Source organism: Poecilia mexicana, unplaced genomic scaffold, assembly GCF_051168715.1.
Source record: "Poecilia mexicana isolate PSO_F unplaced genomic scaffold, ASM5116871v1 scaffold_12, whole genome shotgun sequence".
NCBI lineage: Eukaryota > Metazoa > Chordata > Actinopteri > Cyprinodontiformes > Poeciliidae > Poecilia > Poecilia mexicana.
Window position 1 is genome coordinate 28,588,431 of NW_028263381.1, and position 20,566 is coordinate 28,608,996.

The following is a 20,566-nucleotide window of genomic DNA, read 5'->3' on the forward strand; positions in this document are numbered from 1 at the left end:
CCAAGATGGCCGCCATATTTCTTTCGCCGGAGCGGCCAATGCGGGGTCTACTCCTGTATTATGTCTATGAACACAAGCCTCGAAGCGGGGCTTCATGAGCCACGCCCCCTTTTTACTCGGTACAAGCCTCGAAGCCTGGATTCAGATAGCCCATCACTATGAGGAGGACCGAGGAGCGAACTGACTGCCAGCTGAGAATCCAGGAATGGTTTATGTTTCATCTGCAGAGGCGAAGAAGGGACTCGAACAACCAGTGGGTAACAATTCACGGCGTCACGAAGGGAAGAATCCAGAAAGCCAGGGACTCGAGCTTCACAGGGGATTTCCAAGGTGTCACAAGGAAACACTTCAGAGAGAGGCAACAAGAATATATTACTAGAAGCATCTTAAGAGAAAACACAGGGAGCTAGCTCGGAGGGACGCAGAGTACCATTTACTGGCAGGTGTGAGTGTGTGTGTGTGTGTGTGTGTGTGTGTTTGTGTATGGTTGTTTGTCCTGTCTGTCTGTGTGTTGCCCTGCGATGGACTCGCGACCCGAAACGTTCGCTGGAGATAGGCACCAGCACCCATCCCTACCCCACTCCCTAGTGGGGTAGGGATACAGATGGGTATACATGGGTATACAAGGGTATACAGATGGATGGATTGTAGCCGGGGCATCTTGTCCTGGAAGTATGGTGCTGTGCACTCTTCCTCATGCCCATATATGGAAGACGCTGTGACAGAGCGCACCTGGTTTCTTAGGGAGACAGATAATCAGCATTTACATTTAAAAGCGGATAGATCGCTGCGGAGATCAGATCCCAGGCTGATGACTCGTGCAGAGGTATGTTAACACTTATCGTGAGGTGAGTTTAGAATTTATTTCTGACTCCTCCATTGATTGTTGTAGAGAATATTTAGAGAGAGTGACGTTAAGAGCGCCTTTAACCGGTTTCACTTTAGCAAAGGTAAGGGTCTTTTCTTATGATTATCTGGCTGCTTAATGTGCTTGTTTAACTTGATCTCTTTTGTGTGTAGGCTGGGCTGCTAATGTTTCAGTTTTTTATTTTTCAATTTCAGTTTTGTTTTAGTTTAGAATTTCTTTTTTTGTATAGCTATTGTTGATCAAAAGTAATGTGTTTTGTTTAGGGAAGGGGAGTTTCTATTGTCTAGGCTTGTTTTAAACAGGGACATATGCTGTCCCTGGGTCCCAAGCTGTTTTATTTAGATTGAGGAGACTAGTGGAAGGGGAGTTTTTTTTCCTTTTCTTTGCTGTATTCACCAGGGATTTTTGAGTGTTTTTGTTGGGGAACACTTTGGTGTATTTATTTATATTTGTTTTTTCCCTTATTATTCCTCCCCAAAGCAGTCTAATTTTATTTAATTGAGTTGTAACTATTTTTCAGCTCCAAGGTTCCCAGGGCCAGCATATATTCCCACTTTTAATGTGGTCATTTCTGCACAATAAAATAAATTGTGACTACATTTGAACTCAAAAGGCCTCTAATTTGCAGCAGTGCCTCTGTTAATTTTTACAAACTTATCTGTACAATCAGGTAAAATACAGGATCTGAGGTTCTCCACATAACAAAAGCTGTACACTGAAAAAAGTAAGCTATAGAATTTACCTAATAAATCTGAGGTAACAATTTGCATCGACTCTTTTGTGGTAAATTTAGTACCATATATTGAGTATAAAATAACTGAACAAAAAATACAGGTGCTGGTCATAAAATTAGAATATTGTGATAAAGTTCATTATTTTCCATAATGTCATGATAAAAATTTAATTGTCATATATTTTAGATTCATTGCACACCAACTGAAATATTTCAGGTCTTTTATTGTTTTAATTTTGATGATTTTGGCAAACAGCTCATGAAAACCCAAAATCCCTGTCTCAAAAAATTAGAATATTATGAAACGGTTCTCTGAACGAGCAATAAAAATAATCATCTGAATCAACAAAGTAACTCTAAACACCTGAAAAAGATTCCTGAGGCCTTTAAAAACTCCCAGCCTGGTTCGTTACTCAAAACCGCAGTCATGGGTCAGATTGCTGACCTGACTGCTGTCCAGAAGGCCATCACTGACATCCTCAAGCAAGAGGGTGAGAAACAGAAATTTCTGAACGAATCGGCTGTTTGCAGAGTGTTATATCAAGGCACCTCAGTGGGAAGTCAGTAGGAAGGAAAAAGTGTGGCAGAAAACGCTGCACAACGAGAAGAGGTGACCGGACTCTGAGGAAGATTGTGGAGAAGGGCCGATTCCAGACCAAATTAAATTTTCATCTCCATAAAACTTTTCAGCAGATGGAAGCATGAAGTGCTCCAAAATCTTCTGATAGCTGCTGCATTGATCCTGCCCTTGATAAAACCCAGTGGACCAACACCAGCAGCTGACATGGCACCCAGACCATCACTGACTGTGGGTACTTGACACTGGACTTCTGGCATTTTGGCATTTCCTTCTCCCCAGTCTTCCTCCAGAGTCTGGCACTTTGATTTCCGAATGACATGCAAAGTTTGCTTTCATCCGAAAAAAGTACTTTGGACCACTGAACAACAGTGGTCCAAAGTGCTGCTTCTCTGTAGCCCAGGTCAGGCGCTTCTGCCGCTGTTTCTGGTTCAAAAGTGGCTTGACCTTTGACCTGGGGAATGCGGCACCTGTAGCCCATTTCCTGCACACGCCTGTGCACAGTGGCTCTGGATGTTTCTACTCCAGACTCAGTCCACTGCTTCCCCCAAGGTCTGGAATCGGCCCTTCTCCACAATCTTCCTCAGAGTCCGGTCACCTCTTCTCGTTGTGCAGCGTTTTCTGCCACACTTTTTCCTTCCTACTGACTTCCCACTGAGGTGCCTTGATATAACACTCTGCAAACAGCCGATTCGTTCAGAAATTTCTTTCCGTTTCTCACCCTCTTGCTTGAGGATGTCAGTGATGGCCTTCTGGACAGCAGTCAGGTCAGCAGTCTGACCCATGATTGCGGTTTTGAGTAACGAACCAGGCTGGGAGTTTTTAAAGGCCTCAGGAATCTTTTTCAGGTGTTTAGAGTTACTTTGTTGATTCAGATGATTATTTTTATTGCTCGTTCAGAGAACCGTTTCATAATATTCTAATTTTTTGAGACAGGGATTTTGGGTTTTCATGAGCTGTTTGCCAAAATCATCAAAATTAAAACAATAAAAGACCTGAAATATTTCAGTTGGTGTGCAATGAATCTAAAATGTATGACAATTTAATTTTTATCATGACATTATGGAAAATAATGAACTTTATCACAATATTCTAATTTTATGACCAGCACCTGTATGTGAAATACTTAAAGAAATTGGGTAAAATTTACCTCATATTTATGTATATATTCAACAGCTACTTAGTTAGGTAAAACTATGTCTTGTTTGCTAGTAGGTAATACCTGATGATTACAAATAAGTTAATTAAAATCAGTTAATAACCATTACTTATTCTGAGAAGGTAAGACCTGCCCCCAAAAAAGACATTCAGATCATACACCTTTTCAATGTTTTTAATCCATAAAGTCATCAAAAACAGAAACGCAGAATAAATTGCAGCACAACAGTGTCACAGAACATTACAAACAGAACATTACATTTGAAGTTCTTAGGTTATAACGCAGGTTAATGAACCTGCGTTATAACCTAAGAACTTCAAATGTTTCAGTAATGTTGGATAATAAAACATATTCCTGTTTTAGGACATCCAGACTGCTCAATAAAAAAGGAGTAGATCAGAGAAAAGGAGAAGTGAGGAGAGAAGAGAAAATGAAAGAAGTGAGGTGATCAGAGCAGAGGTGCAAGGGATGTCCAGTCACATGAAGATTTTCTTGTATCTAAACTCTTGTGTTTCTTCAGCCACATACAACAGTGACTGAGCAAATCAGCAATCTGCAGGTGTATTTATACACAAATAACTGAACTGCCTTGTTTATAAGCAGCAATAATACACTAAATTATCCAAAAAATTAATAAAGTCCATTACAACAGCTTTACACAACATTTCAATGAATAAACCTGTTTTATAACTCACTATGCTAATGGCTTCAAATGTTCTTTCTGGATAATTTGTCAGTGCAAACAACAGTTTCAGATACCCCTTATTCTATTTTAAAAGCCACAAAATCCACACACTCTACAAGTCTGTGTGTGTACAGTATCAAACTTCTGGACAAAGACAAATCAGAAAATCAACATTCTTTAGTTTCTGTGCTTGCTCTCACTCTCAGAGATAGGATGAGAATAAAAGAAACAAACAAATGGGGAGGGAGAGTTCAAAATTCTTCAGGATTCACTCAGTGGTATTGACCAGACTGGCCAGTTTCTATTGCTTTTCCAGTTCTGTCAATGTGGAGAAATCAGAGAACAATGGAGTGGGCTGAGAGGCTGCAACATACTTATGTATCCATCTGTACATATATTTCTGTGTGTGGAGCAGAGGAGGGAAGAGGACAAAAATATAAAACTGTACTCCATTAAAAATATCTGTCCAGACAAAAGATCCTCTTGGAACAAGAGGGGAAATGTATGTCTATTGCATGAACTTGTTTTTGAGGCTGTGGACCTTCTTCAGTAGTTTTACCCCATCAAATTCCAAAAAAAGTTTTTGAAAAGCTTCAAATGTGTTCTTGAGCTGCTTTGAATAGTCAAGGTTGAGGGCATATATCAGTCCCATCAGCAGCACACATGCCTTTGTTTGGCTTCCACATCCTTCCATCACTTGGTTTCCCTCAGTCACTATCGACACATCTGATGGATCCTCCTCAGCCATGATGTTGTGCATCATGATCACCTTCATTGTTTTGTCTGTGTAGTCCTCACATTCCTACATGTTAAAAAGAAAGAAACAAAGAAGATGCACATTATTAATTACATACAGTAAGACAGAATTGCTTTAAAAAAGGGTAGTTTAAGTTGGTAAGGAGCTCAACTTTGTTCACAACAAAGCAATTCTTTACAAATTATTTCACTTTTAATTCACGTATATCAATAATGACATATTTGTGGAAAAAAAGTAAAATAACAAATGTCATTTATAGTGTCCAGTGCATCTTGGAACCAGCAGCCCCTCCTTTAGACCGCAGCTTTAGCATGAATGTCTCCTCCAAGGAAAATGTAGTGATACGTCTGAACTCTTCCTTGATCTAGGTAATAAAAGGACAAAAATAACATTTTAAATGAGACCAGATCTCATAGGCATGGGCATGCAGGTAATCTGGAGAGTGGATCATTTTGTTTTTAAACAGACCGCGGCGGAGACCGACTAGCTGCCATGTTAAGGGAGCTAACAGAGCTAACGGGTAAACAACATAAAACACGTCAGTCATTTCATATGTTGGTGACATATTAGTATAGTAGTATTTTAAGACTGAGGCGAAAATACACATTGACAGCAGTGTATTTCGGTGCAGCGTGAAGTGGGAGCAGAGACCTGCAGATACTTAATGACCATTATACCTTAACCACACTCGTCGAAAGCTGAACTATCCCCTTTACAGTCTATCTTAAACATCCGCCCATTCAATATATTAGAAAAAGCTGGAGTTGACTAGTTTCTAACCTTAAAACCAGCGGTCAGACACAGTCATGCATGCTAGCTAATGTTGTAAAAAGCACACCGCGAACACATTTCATTGCAACTTGGTTGTCCAGACAGTTAACGGTCATGGTGGCGCCAGGGACAGATTCAAACTTTGATTTCAAGTAATGGCATGTTACACAGATGCATACTGAATATAAGTGAAGTGAAATATCTCATCATTTCAAATATTACAATTTGCCTTCGTGCTATTATTCACAAATAGCTTACCTTCAGCTCACGGTTTGATGGCAGAGAGGATCCAGAGTTCTTCTTCTTCTTTTGTTTTTTATTGGCGGCTGGCATCCAACTTAAGGTGCATTTACCGCCACCTACCAGACTGGAGTGTGGTCATCAGAGATCTCAGAGGGAATTAAATCCACCTCAATGATGTGTAGGATGTGCAAATTCACATCCTAACACACTCATTAATACCTGAATTAATGCATGAGCATGCACTGGCATACACACAAATACTTGTTCATATCCTAAATACGACTCATTAACCCAGTGTTATTTAAGAACCTAAATAAGAGATTTCTAACATAACTTGATTTATTATCTAATAGATTAATCATAGACAGTCCTATATTCTTTCTGCTTAGTAACGACTTTAAAATCTGGCATTCCTCTGAGTATTTCACATTCTAACAAGACATGCTCCACTGTTTCCACCTGATTGCAATAATTACAAGCCCCATTCTCATGCTTTCCTATTTTAAAGAGAGAACTATTAAATCCAGAATGTCCAATTCTAAGTCGAGACATAACTACTTCCTCTTTCCGCCTTCCACTCAGATAATTACTATCTCCCACACTCTTTTGAATTGTATATAGTTGTCTCCCATTATCATGGTTATCCCATAGCTCCTGCCAAATCTTAATCATTTCTTTTTGAATAATAGATTTACCCTCATTTTACTCAAAGGAATATTCAGATGAACAATATCTGATTTCAAGGCCTGCTTAGCTAGAATATCTACTTCCTCATTTCCTTCTATACCTACATGAGCAGGAATCCAGACAAATTGAACCAAGCATTTATTGTTATGAAGATGAACTAATAATTGATATATTCTTAATATCAAATCTAATCTGCTAGATTTACCAGATTTAATACTTAATAATGCTGCTTGACTATCTGATGCTATGATAAATGTACTTACTTCCCTAGTATCATTACCAAGCAACCATTCTAAGGCCAATATGATGGCTGATAATTCAACTGTAAAAACAGCTAAATGGTCAGCTGTTCTCCTCTTAATCAAGACTTTATGGTGTGGGATATTCACTGCTGCCCCAGTTCTACCACTATTTGGATCTTTAGATCCATCTGTATATATAATTATGTTGTCTTTATATCTTTCAAAATATCTATTAACTACAACCCATTCTGGAGTCTTTCCCTTTTTAAGAATTTCACTTAATTGAAGATCAACTTCTGGAGTTAGAAATAACCATGGAGGAATTTCAGATTGAGGAACTGTAACACTACACTGGAGCATAGTTAAACCAAGCTGTTTAGCCTTTATTTCCCCAATCCATCCAAAACTATTACAATTTAATTTATGATGTTCCCAACATTCCTTCAGCACCATCTTAGTTGGATGATCACACTTATGTCCTTGTAGGTTCACCCAGTACATGTACATTAATTTCAACCTTCTTAATCTTAAAGGAAGCTCACCAGTTTCTACTTGTAAAGCAGCTAAAGACGATGTTCTGAAAGCTCCACAACAAATCCTCAATGCTTGTGTTTGCTCACTATCAAGTTTTCTCAAATGACTGTCAGCAGCTGCCATATATGCTATACACCCATAATCCATAATAGATCTCATGAGCGCCTGATTAACTCCCAACAATGCACTTCTTGAAGCTCCCCATTCCTGTCCTGAGAGACATCTTAACAAATTATTCACTTTTTTACATTTATTTTGAACTGATTCTATTTGATGTTTCCAAGTTAAGCTTTCATCAAAGATGACACCTAAAAACTTCACTGTTTTCACTTGTTCAAGTTTATGTTTATAAAGATTCAGCTTAACTTCCTTATGTCTTCTATAAAAGCAAATTACTTGAGTCTTTGCGATTGACATCCTAAAACCCCATTTATTAGCCCAACCTTCCACTTTCAAAATGGCAGCCTGCATCTTTTTCTGTAAATAAACCAGATTATGTCCCCGAATCCATAGAGCACCATCATCTGCAAATAAAGATTTGCCTATACTACTATCTATCTCATCAAAAATGTCATTAATCATAATATTAAAGAGAATTGGGCTACACACACTACCTTGGGGGGTACCATTCTCAACAGCATATCTAGAAGAGAAATTCACCCCAACCCGAACTTCTATTTCTCTACCAAACAAAAAATCCAATTATAAATCTTACCTCCTATACCAATTTTCCCTAATTTAATCAATAATCCTTCTTTCCATAACATATCATATGCCTTCTCAATGTCAAAGAACACAGCTATCACTAACTCTTTATTCGCTTGAGCTTTTCTTACTTCTGACTCTAGACACAGAACTGCATCCATCGTGTTTCTCCCTTTACGAAAACCACTCTGGAATGGACAGAATTTATTTTTACTCTCATTAAAATAATAAAGCATATCTGTAACAATCCTCTCCATTATTTTCCCTAATTGAGATGTAAGAGCTATAGGTCTATAATTTGATGGGTCTGTTGCATTTTTACCAGGTTTTAAGATGGGAATTATAACTGACTGTTTCCATTCTGCCGGAATTCTCCCAGTCATCCAAATCAGGTTAAACAATTTTAATATAACAGTAAGAGATGAATATTTAACATGTTTGAGCATTACATAACACACTCCATCCTTCCCCGGAGTTGATTGCTTAGCATTATTAATAACTTTTTCTAACTCATACATAGAAAAAGGCACATCTAAATCCTGGTTTGAGACTTCTCTCCTAGTAGTAACTTCTGGATTTACATCCAATAAATCTAATTTATTACTTTTCATTTCTTCAGATAAATTTTCTGAACTATTCACCTTAATTAACGTTACTGCTAATAATTCAGCTTTTTCTTTATTACTAACCGCTATTTTCCCATTTAATTCTAAAACCGGTAAGGAAAAACTCTTTTTAACACCATTCATTTTCTTAATAACTCTCCATACCTCTGACAGTTTGGTCTCTCTTCCAATGGAATTACAGTATTGCCTCCAACAAGCCTTCTTAGCTTCTCTAATAGTCTTCCTAACTATATAGCTTGTGCTTTCTTATATTGAATTAGTGCCTCAAAGGTATGACATCTTCTTACCAATTTAAAAGCTTTATTTCTTCCCCTTATAGCAATACTACATTGCTCATTCCACCATGGAGTAGACTTTTTATTTCCTCTTCCCTTTGATTTAGGAATTGAACTTTCAGCTGCATTAATAATGACAGACTTAATCTTTGAATAACACATCTCCACATCACAAAACAAATTCTCATCCAGATTATTAAATTGACTATCAACTAAATTTTTAAATAACTCCCAATTAGCGTTACTTAACTTCCATCTTGGAATCTGTCCTTCCTCTTCTTTTATCACTTCAGAACCAACTGAAACTAGAACAGGAAAATGATCACTGCCCATTGGAGAATCAATCACCTCCCAAGAAGTAATTCCAGCTAATGTATTTGAAACCAATGTTGGGTCTAAAACACTCTTTAAATTCCTACAGCAATCATACCTAGTAGTGCTGCCATCATTAACTCAAGAAATTCTTCAATAGTCAATCCATTTGCATCTGTATTAAGACTCTCCCATAAAATATTATGAGAATTGAAATCACCACACCATACAGTCTTACCTACATTTTGATCATTTACTTCATTGAGATTTTGAATGGACAACTTCTTGTTAGCAATATAAAAATTTATCACCGACATTTGGTCATTTTCTATCCAAATCTTAATAACTATTGATTCATAATTTTCCCCTATTGATTCCACTTTATATCTTATACTGTCTAGTACAAAAGTTGCTACTCCCCCTCGTCTTTCTTTTCTATCATTCCTAATTGATGTATACCCAGAAATTTTGAAATCCAGATGAGGCTTAAGCCAGGTTTCTTGAATGCAAATCAGGTGAGGTTTAACTGTCAAATCTGAAATATATTTCTTAAACTCTAGACCATTACTAATAAGACTTCTTGCATTCCACTGGAAAATAATTAACATAACGAAGAGGGGCCGCCACTGCATGATTGAGGTTGAGAAGATTTTGTCTCATTTAATTTTTTCTTTATTGATTCCCAATTAACATTTTTACAATCAAGATACTTTTGGGCTGCCTTCACTATTATTTGAATTTTTTCCGTTTTCCTTTGTGTTTGAGCAGTGCAGTTAACAACTTCAACCATGAACAATACAAAATCCTCCTTTGTCATGAGTAAAGTGTCACCTTTAATCTTAGAGCATTCTGAACAATTAGATCCTTCTTTTCCTCCTCCAGACACTTTCTTTGGGTATATTGATTGAACAGGAGCTTTTTTCGTTGCTTCCGCATAAGTAATGCCAGTAGTGACTTTGATTTTCTGAACTTCCTCAGCTCTTTTACTAGCTATGCATCCCCTAAATCCTGAACTATGCCCACCTCCACAATTACAACATTTCAGCGGAGCCCCTTCCTCACATTTCCCATACTCATGATCCCCAGCACATCTCCCACATTTCTGTTTCCCCTTACACACTGCCGCGACATGTCCAAATTTCTGGCATTTAAAGCACCGCAGCGGCAGAGGAATAAATGGTCGGGCATCATAGCTCATATATCCCACAAACACTTTATCTGGCAGTCTGTTCTCTTCAAATTTTAACATGATAGAAAAACTATCACTCCTCTCTCCATTTTTATTTCTTTTCAATCGTTTGGCTTCCACCACTTTCCCTCCTGAAACATTAGACTTGATCTCATCAACTGGCACATCAGGTGGAATCCCCGAAATGACTCCGCATACATACTTCTTGTCATCCAAAAGTCTTCCTCTCACATTCTCACCAAGGATTCTTTTTATATTCAGCGCCCTTTCTTTTTGTTTAATATCATTACAGATAATCAATAACGATCCATCTCTTAATATTTTAACAAATTTCACCTTTCCAACCAGTGAATTGATTTCTTTTGTCAGCTTTATTGGATTCCACTTGCCAAAGGACACACCCTCTTTGACAAACTTCAGAACTATTTTAAATTCTGACATCGTAACAGTTTCTCCTTCAGCCTCGGAAACAGATGATTCTATTTGTTGTCTTGATTTTTTCCGTTTATGCTTAGCTTTTTGAATATGCCAAGGTCCTTCATTATCCACATCATCAGCACCCTCTTCCATTTCCGCAAAATCACTACCTGATACATTTCCCTCTGACATCCTTCCAACCATTCACAGTCTGATCGTGCCTCTTCCGCCTTTGCTCCCAATCCTGCCGACGTCCGCGAGCTCGTCTCCCCCCTCCAGGATCCAGAGTTCCCTGTCCTGCTCATTCAAAAACGGACTTCTTCTTCTTTTTGTTTTAATGGCGGTTGGCAAGCAACTTAATGGTGTGCATTATCGCCACCTACTGGTACGGAGTGTGGATCAGGACGCGTGCACCGGACTCAAGATTCGGGGGTATATTTGGGGCCTGCCATAAGCAATGCATAGGGAGAGCAGTGACTGACCTGCAAAGCAGGTCAGTCACTGCCTCCATAGGTCAGTCACTGCCTCCATGCATTGCATGGAGGCAGTGACTGACCTGCAAAGCAGGTCAGTCACTGCCTCTATGCATTGCATGGCAGGCACCTATTGTTCTACACCCAATAGAATGTCTCTTTATTATAGCTTATTTATTATTCTTCCACTACCGTTAATGCGGCTCGTACCCCTGCGTGCCCACCAACAAAAGTGGTATCAAAACGAGCGGCTCGATCCCGGCATTGGAGCTATTACTTTTAGTGGGATTCTGAGATAAAATGACGACATAAATTAAAAAAAACGAAAAAACTTTAATCTGAGGAACTCGCAGCATCACTAAGATTTCTCTCTGAAACACACACACAGGACAGTGGAGGTCTGACTCCAAAACTCTCTTTAACTCCCCCTCACAGGCACAAAAAGCGGCCTATTGATCTCAAAGTTGGTCATGACATAGATACACATGCCTGCTCCCGTAAAATGTTTTCAAAATTTTCCTAGGGCTTATGGTTTTTTGTCAGGGCCCTGAGACCGACGCTGGGTGTCTCACAAGTATAGAAACCAGGGAGAGAGCCAGCCCAGGTGCAGATAATTAATTACCATAGCAACGGGTCCTAGACAGAGGCAGTGAGTAATCTCTCAGCGCTGAATCAGATCTCACAATGCATTGTGGGAATAATACATATTTCCTGTGACTTTTCATGTTTTGCTTACATAATTATTATTTGTCTGAATTTTTGAGTGTAAATTAAAATCTTTACTATGAAAATTTAAATTGTTTTTAGAAATTAACTATTACCAACTTTCTTCATGTTTTTTATTTTGGACCATGAGTGAGAACCACATGTGCGAAGCTTATAGTCGTCGGTCTCGCTTTTCAATGGTAACACATATATCATAATATACCTGACAATATTCACAGCTACTCTGTGCTAGTGTTGGGTTAAGTATGTCAGACCTGCGTATATCTATTTTTCATGACAAATTTGAAACGCTGGGTTTAAAGGGATGGGCACAGGTGGCAGGCCCCTTAAAATTCCTGCAGGAATTTTCTAGTTTACTCTATTTTCCTATGTAACAGGTTTTTACTGTTAATGAATGGGTAGCATATGTATAATTTACCAATTATTTTATAATTCCTTAGCTAACTGAAAAAATCTATTACATTTTATATGATGTTTTAGATCAAAATCTAAAAAATCCAAAATCGCTTTTTTCAGTGTACCCAAGGTCACAGATTATAACGATAGTTTATGGGCTCTTTGCACCTAAGGCGTTGACGTCACATCTCCAGGAGCTAATGCGGCTCACTTTTTTCCGCTTTGAGTTACCATGACTGGTAGAAAAGACTAAGTCGTATTTCAGATGCAAAAAAACAATACTATTAACATCGTTGTCTTCCTAATATAATGGGCTTTTAAGTTTTCGTTAATTTCCAAGCGATCCTGAATTAAGAAGATGGCTTGTAAATATCTGTCGCTACCAGCTAACGCCGCACAGCAAAGTTTGCAGCCTTCACTTCACTCCGGATCAGCCTAAAACTACCGGGGATACGGATGGTAAATAAAGGAGCCTCCCTGAGTTATTTCCATGGAATCACTTCTGTATTCAGCCTGAAAGAGTTTATGGTAACGAGAGAGCAGACCAGAGCCAGACAGCCGAGCAACTGATCCGCCTGTACATACTGCTGTAAACACCGTCCTATCTGAGCTCTTCACAAGAAACATGCAAAGGTATTAAAACGAAATAACACGGAGACATGAAGCAACACGGTCATATTTTTCTAAAAGCAGCAACTTTGAACCTGAACAGCTGAACCAGATCTCTGACACCAGAGCTGCGCTACTGTTAAGCTATCAGGCTTGTTGAGCTTCGTCAGGCTTCGGAAGTAAAAAGTCCGAACCATAACCTCCCTGTTAGTCTGTGACACTAACGACAATAAACAAATAAGATAAATACATTGTCGTTAGAATGTTTAGATACTTAAATAGCACATTTTACAAGAACAATGGAGAATATTGCCTACTAGCATAAGCTAACGTTAATGTTAGCCACAAAATTTAAGTAAAACTCACCTTCGTGTCAGTGAATGTATAACGAGGATCTTAAAACCTTTCTCCAGCTTACTTGTTGGGGCTTCGGATCGATGTACAAACCTTGGCCAAGCCCTGAAAGCACCTAATGTAAATGATATTTGTATTGGATCGGAAACAATCGAGCCGCTTTACCCCGAACGCGGAAGCTGAGGTGCAAAGAGCCCATTGGCGTAAGTGACCTTGAACATAAAAATAAAGTGCCACACTAGAAATTTGTCTCTCTAAAATACGGAGTAATAAAGAGTGAAACGATGCAGCTGTGGTCAACTTTCTAATGGAGATGCTGTTTTGTGTTGACAGTGAACTACATAATACTAACTAGTTGTGATGTGAATTTTTTTTAAATTTGGATTTTAAAAAATCATAAAGTTTGTGTGGCAAAAGCCACACAAACTTACACAAAGATGTAAGCCTATTGGCTTACATCTTTTGATTGCATTACCTAAATCCACAAGTTTTAGCATTTTAAAAGATAAGTGCTAGTCATGTCACAATTCAGACCTGTGCTAGTGGGTGGTACGATCTAGAAACAGACTTCAGATATGTTAAATGATCCATTTGATGTAATAACTTCCATAATGTTCCTAAAAATAGAAAGGGTCTGGATTCTTATAGGTTAAGTCTGGGTTCGCTGATTGGAGTTTTCTGGCTGATCGCTGATTATTGATCTTTAAAAAGCCTGACATGCCGATTCCACTTTTGGTCAAAACCAATTTTTCTTTGAAATGTTGCTAAATTCCCAACCCCACTAGGGACAAGGGCATAAGAAAGTGGATGGATGGATGTTGCTAAATATAGCAAGAAAGCTGCTGAGTTGGCAACAGTGGGATAACTACTTTTAACTGTAAACGAGCAGACATGACCTATTGGGCCGGTCTGTCAGCCAAAAGTCTGTCATGGCAGATCTGAAGAGGACAGTGGCTGATTTTTAGACCTTTGTTGAGGTAGGTAATACTGGGGGATAAGATCAGCTTCACATATCACCGATCTCCCAAATTCAGGAAATCAGCACCGACAAATCAGTTGGCAAATAAATGTATTCTATATAATGTCATATGCATCAGATATAATATAATTTATATAGAATATAATGTATTGGAATAAGTTTATAGCAGGTGTGCAAATTATCTGACTGTTGATTGGATCAATCAATGCAAAAAAGACATTTGCACTAATATGAAAATATTAGTGCAGGAATAGAGGGCCCCAAAACCAAATTTCACTAAGGGCCTAAGGACTGTCCTTGCATGAGATCAGCTATAGACTACGGCAGTATTGTATAAGGAGCAGCAGCTAAAACATTACAAAATGCAGATCGATTACAGAGTAGGGCATTGCGTATATGTACATGAGCAGTGAAAATGATACCCATTAATGCTCTTTTTTTTTTTTTTTTTTAAAGGTTTTGTTGGTTCTAGTGGCCTTCATCTGAAAGTAGCCCCACAGGAAAGAGGGCAATGAGAGAAGGGGAAGATATGCGGCAAACGTCACCAGGCCGGGAACCGAACCCGCGACCACTACAGCACCCCTATTAATGGTCTGTTAATGGAAACTAGAGTGACTCCAATAGAAATAAGAATAAAATTCTCTAGTATATTGGACAAAAATTAAAGTTGGTAAGGAAGATGATGTAACTTCAAGAATTTTACCACTGTCGGGAATACTCAAAATTCCAAAGTAATGACTTTCAATATATTGTGGACAAATGGGCTAAAATGTATGGATTAGAGGATAAGGAAATAGTGCGGTTTAATTTGATTAGTAATGTTCCTCCATGGATATTTCCAGAGGCAAATGTAGATGAGACTTCTTAAAATGAAAAATGATGGGAATCTAAATGAAGTAAGGGTAAAGACGGATGCATATTTAAGAAACTTATATTCTAATTAGCTTACAAAATATTCAGATGGTTCTAAGAACACAAAAGGATGTGGGTCAGAATAGAAATATTTATTCCAGAGTTTAAAATTTATATTTCCAAACGCTTATCAAACCAACTATCTGTTTTTACAGCTGAAGTGGAGACAGACATAGTAAGCTTACAGTGGGTAGAAGAAGTTTGACTAGATAGGATGGTTTGCACAGATTCCAAAGCACTAATAGAGAGCATTCAGGGAAAATAAATAATATAAAAATATTTAATATTAGAAATTCAGCACAATTTATTTGGATTACACTTGGGTGGCATTGATGTTTGGCTCTATTGAGTACCAGCACATGAAGGTGTAAAAGGCAATGAAAAGACAGATAAATTAACTAAAACGGCTTTAGAGGGGGCAATAACAATTACAATTTCTTTTGGGGATGAGGAAGAGAATTCAGTTAAGAATAAAGAAATAGAATTATGGCAAAAAAAAAAAAAATAGGAATGAAAATAAAAAAAGGAGTTTATATCAAAATACAAATGTTAGTGTCAGTTAGAAATATTAGTGAAAGAAACGGAAGGGAATAAATAATGAGATTGAGTCGGTCATACCTATGTAACAGACATTTTATGTCTAATTGGGAGAAAAAGATGATAAATTTGAAGGATGTGGAGAAAAAAAAAAGTAGAACAGATATTGATGAATTGTAAAACGTGAGCCTGAAAGGAGGCTGCACAGTGGCGCAGTTGGTAGAGCTGTTGCCTTGCAGCAAGGAGACTCTGGGTTCGATTCCCAGCCTAGGCCTTTCTGCATGGAGTGTGTCCTGTCTGTCTCTGTGTCACCCTGCAACAGTCTGGCGACCTGTCCAGGGTGACCCTGCCTCTTGCCCAGAATGTTAGCTGGAGATGGGCACCAACAACCATCCCGACCCCACTGAGGGACAAGGGTGTAAAGAAAATGGATGAGCCTGAAAGGAAGAGATTGAGAAGGAGAGAAAAAGAATTGAATTTAAAATGAATACTAGGAACAGAAGAAAAAGTAGTGGATATTTACAGATTAATTTCATTTATCTTAATACAAAATTAAAAAATAGAATTTAATGGATGTAGTGTTGCTACTCACTTGTGTAGAGTAGGTGGCGGTAGGCACCTGAAAGTTGCTTGTGATCTGCCATTATATAAAAGAAGACCTAAAAGAAAAAATAAGAAACGTCGCAATACTCCATTAGATTTTAGTAAGCATGTTTGTGGAGATGCATAGTGGGAAAAATTGATCAGTTAATGCAATACAGGGAAGAGAGAACACTAAAAGGAAAACTGATGAAATTTTAAGAAGGAGGGAGATTAATACTGATGATGAATTATCCTTCCTCTATTGGAGAACTGAAAAGAGCTTTGGATAGAACTAGGAATCATGCTCCAGGTCAAGATGAAGTCTGTTATATTATGCCAACACATGTGAGTGATGACATTTTAAATAAATTATTAATTTTATATAATAAGATTTGGAAAGAGGGGAGTCTGCTTTGTAAATGGAAAGAAGCAATTGTTACTCCACTAAAGTAACCTGGGAAAGATCTTCGTAATCCTGGAAACTACAGACCAATTGCTTTAGCGTCTAATATGTGTAAATTAGGGTTGGGGAAATTAATACAATATTTGGAGTCAAGAAATACAATTGCTCCTTATCAGAGTGGCTTTTATAGAGGGAGAGGAGCAACAGATCCTGTTTTATGTTTAGAAGATGATATTATAAAAGCTCAGATTAATAAGGAAACTGTTGTTGCTGTGTTTTTTGATGTAGAAAAAGCATCAGATATGCTATGCAGGGAAGGGTTAATGATTAAATTACATCAGATAGGTATAGGAGGTAATATGTTTGATTGGATATGGGATTTTCTATGTGATAGAAATATTCAAGTCAAAATAGGATCTCATGTTTCACAGTCATGTAAAATAGAAAATGAAATTCCTCAAGGAACTGTGGTAAGTCCAACATTAAAGATATTTTTTAAAGAATTATCTATTAGTTTTGGCAAGTCACTTTTTGCTGATGATGGAGCATTATGGAAAAGGGGGAGAAATGTAGAACATTTTATTTTAAAACTTCAGGAAGGTATAGATAAAGTGGGTAAGTATGGGGTAGAGTGGAGCTTTACATTTTCAATTGAGAAGACAAAAGTAATGTTTTTTACAAATAAAAAAAAAATTGGGGTTGATAAGTTGTATTTATATGGGAAAGAGTTAGAAAGGGTTAACCGTTTTTGTCTTTTGGGAATAGTTTTTGATAAGAAACTAACTTGGGAAAATCACATAGCACATATTATGGAGAAAAGTAAAAAGGTGTTTAGCTGGGTTGACATGGGGTGCAAATTTTTGAATCACTTAAAAATATTTGTGTCACCAATTTGATCAAGAACAGATTATGGGAGTGTGGTGTATGGTTCAGCGGCTAAAACTAGGTTAAATAAATTAGATGTTCTTCAAGCCAGAACACTGAGAATTTGTTTAGGGGCAGTTAAATCAACTCCAGTATGTGCTTTACAAGTAGAATCAGGAGAAATACCATTATGTGTCAGAAGACAACAGATAATGATTAATTATTGAATAAATTTAAAAGGACATAATGAAGATCATCCAGTTAAGAAAGTATTAGAAAATTGTTGGGAAAAAGGAAAGGTACAAATTAATAGTTTTGGGTGGGTTGGGGATAACAGAGCAAAAATATTTAATGTAATAAAGAATTTAGTCCAACAGTATTGTGGCCTTTGAGACCTACATGGACATGGGAATATTTTAATGTTGACAGATCATTATCAAATATTAATAAAATAAATACTGTTTAATAGATATTTGTCAATAATTTTATAATCAAATACAGAATAAATATGATTTGCAAATTTATACTGATGGTTCGAAAGACCCCAAAAATGAAGCAACCAGTATAGCAGTAGTGATTCCTGATTTAAAGATTAATATTTCAAAAAGAACATCTACTTATTTGAGTATATATTTATGCAGTAGAATTGTGTGGTATATTATTAGCTTTAGAATGGGAGGAGGATACCAATCTAAGTAAAATAATATTTAGTAGTGATTCATTATCTGCATTGTTGAGTATTGAAAAGGGTTGTACAAATAATCATCAAAATATATGAGATTATGGCTGTTCATCATAGGATATGTGAAAAAAATAAAAATGTAATATTATTCTGGACTCCTGCTCATGTAGGCATCATGGGTAATGAAAGAGCAGATAGGTTGGCTGAGGAGGCAATTAAAAAAGAAGATATTGATATGCCAATAAAGTTATCTAAATCTGAAGGCAAAAGTATAGTTTGGAGAGAAAGCAAGAAGATATAAAAAATTAGATGGGATAATGAAATAAATAGAAGACATTTATATAGGATACAAAGTACAATTGATGTAGTGAGGGTCAGGGGAATAAACAGGAGGGAGGAGATAATTATAAATCGAATAAGAACCGGGCACAGTTTTTTAAATGGAACTCTTTTTAAGATGGGGAAACATCTTACTGGTTTATGTAGTTGGTGTGATACTGTAGAAACGATGGAACATGTTTTTATTAGTTGTAGAAAATATGCAAATCAAAGACGATTATTAAAAACGGAATTAGATTTTAATAGGGAATTGAAATTTGAGAATGTGGTTGATCAATTAAATAGTATTGAGGGGAAAAAGAAGATTTTACGTTTTTAAAAAAATACTGTGGTCTTCATGAGAATTTGAGGTATAGATATTGGGATCCAATAGATGGCAGTAATGCAGCAATAATGGATGCAAGTTGCCGTTAAAACCTAAAGAAGAAGAAGACGATACTCCATTGGCCAGCAGGATGATACGTAATATTTTCAACGAGCCGCCATGTTAGAAAGCCAACCCCTTTCTTTCATTCGGTGAGGAGGAGACTGCATATACTTTAAAGAAAGAAGTGGCAGTTTAGAGGTTGAATCTGACCAAACGCACATTTATAGAAGGCATATTTGTTTTGCCAGGGTTCTCTAACGCTAACAGTGACTTAGCCGCTCTCCACAATGGCGACTGCAACTCCCACCGCCCACAGAGGCACATGCGGCGGCAGCGCCACACCGCTAAGTCCGACCAGAATAACCAGGCTGCAGGAAAAACAACAGCTCAGAGACCTCAATGACCGTCTTGCTGTTTACATCGATAAAGTTCGTAGTTTAGAGTCTGAGAATGACGTACTTCACCTCCAGATTAGCGAAAAAGAGGAAACTAGGAGTCGGGAACTCGGTGGACTGAAAGCACTGTATGAAACGGAGCTAGCCGACGCCAGGAGGAGTTTGGATGACTCCTCCAAGGAGCGGGCCTGGCTGCAGATTGAGTTGGGAAAGGTCAAAGCCGATCATGAACATCTTCAACAAAAGTAAGCTCTAAATTCATGCTGTCATTCTGTGTAACACTTACGCAACTCTGCAAATGCTTCACAAAACGCATTACTCAAACTTTCGAGCCACTTTTGAAACATTACACGGTCAAGTGAATCTGGGCGTTAGATTGGATGTTTGCACTGGGAACGTCATACGAGTTCAGCCTAGATAAAATTGGTTTAGATTTGATTTGATAGTTTGAAATCCGGGAGCTAACTTCAGCTTCAATGCTATGGCGTACGCAAGCTAAATTACTTCAAACTAACTTCAGTTAGTTTGAAGTTGGATATTGGATATTTGCGCTCCGCGGAGTAAGCGGTGTCTAGCTTAAGGGTGATCCGATTCATGAACGCTAATTTCGGCCAGCCGTTCTCGACCGTTCCCCCTTCAAACGCTTGGAGGTTCACTTGGGGACTGTCAACAAATTAAGTCATTTTAAATATTTTTAATATTACAAAAATATAGTTTTCTTTAACCGCTTTCAAATCCTTTCACCGAATGACTCAAAATCATTTTGAAATTGTTCTAATAGACTGGACAGATGAGGCACACTCATTTTTCCTCCATTTTAATCTTTTTGTATATTTTTTTTTCTGTAATTTTATATTAAAAAATACAATAAAGGTTTTCAATAGCTTCCTTGTCATGTTACCCACTGATAAAGAATAAAAATGAGTGTGCCTCATCTCTCCAGTCTATCAGATTTGAAATATTGAAAATGACTTAAATTGAATAAAAATTAGTGTACCTCATGTAATAGCATGAATTACAACTTTTTTGTGTCAGTTTGTCACAAGGCAAGACATCTCTATATTTGTTCCACAGGAGTGTTTGGCTAGGAAATTTGTTGACAGTCCTAAGTGAACCTCTGAGCGTTTGAGGGGAGAGAGTGGAGAACAGCTGGCCGAAATTAGCATTC

General features: G+C 37.6%; 1 protein-coding gene and 1 long non-coding RNA gene across 2 annotated transcripts in view; one reads left to right on the plus strand and one right to left on the minus strand.

Annotated features, from left to right (window-relative positions):
• Positions 1–3,495: 3,495 nt before the first annotated feature.
• On the minus strand, positions 3,496–7,004 carry LOC148156319 (uncharacterized). The gene is made up of 2 exons (XR_015764947.1): positions 5,809–7,004; positions 3,496–5,143 (listed from the first exon to the last, which is right to left on the minus strand). It is a non-coding gene; the product is annotated as an uncharacterized LOC148156319 (long non-coding RNA).
• A 12,104-nt stretch (positions 7,005–19,108) lies between these two features.
• lmnb1 (lamin B1) overlaps positions 19,109–20,566 on the plus strand; it is a 38,876-nt gene continuing 37,418 nt past the window's right edge. Inside the window, exon 1 of the mRNA XM_088011313.1 lies at positions 19,109–19,643. Within this exon, the coding sequence (XP_087867439.1) occupies positions 19,291–19,643 (353 nt within the window). The 5' untranslated portion in view covers positions 19,109–19,290. The remainder of the gene's footprint in view (positions 19,644–20,566) is intronic.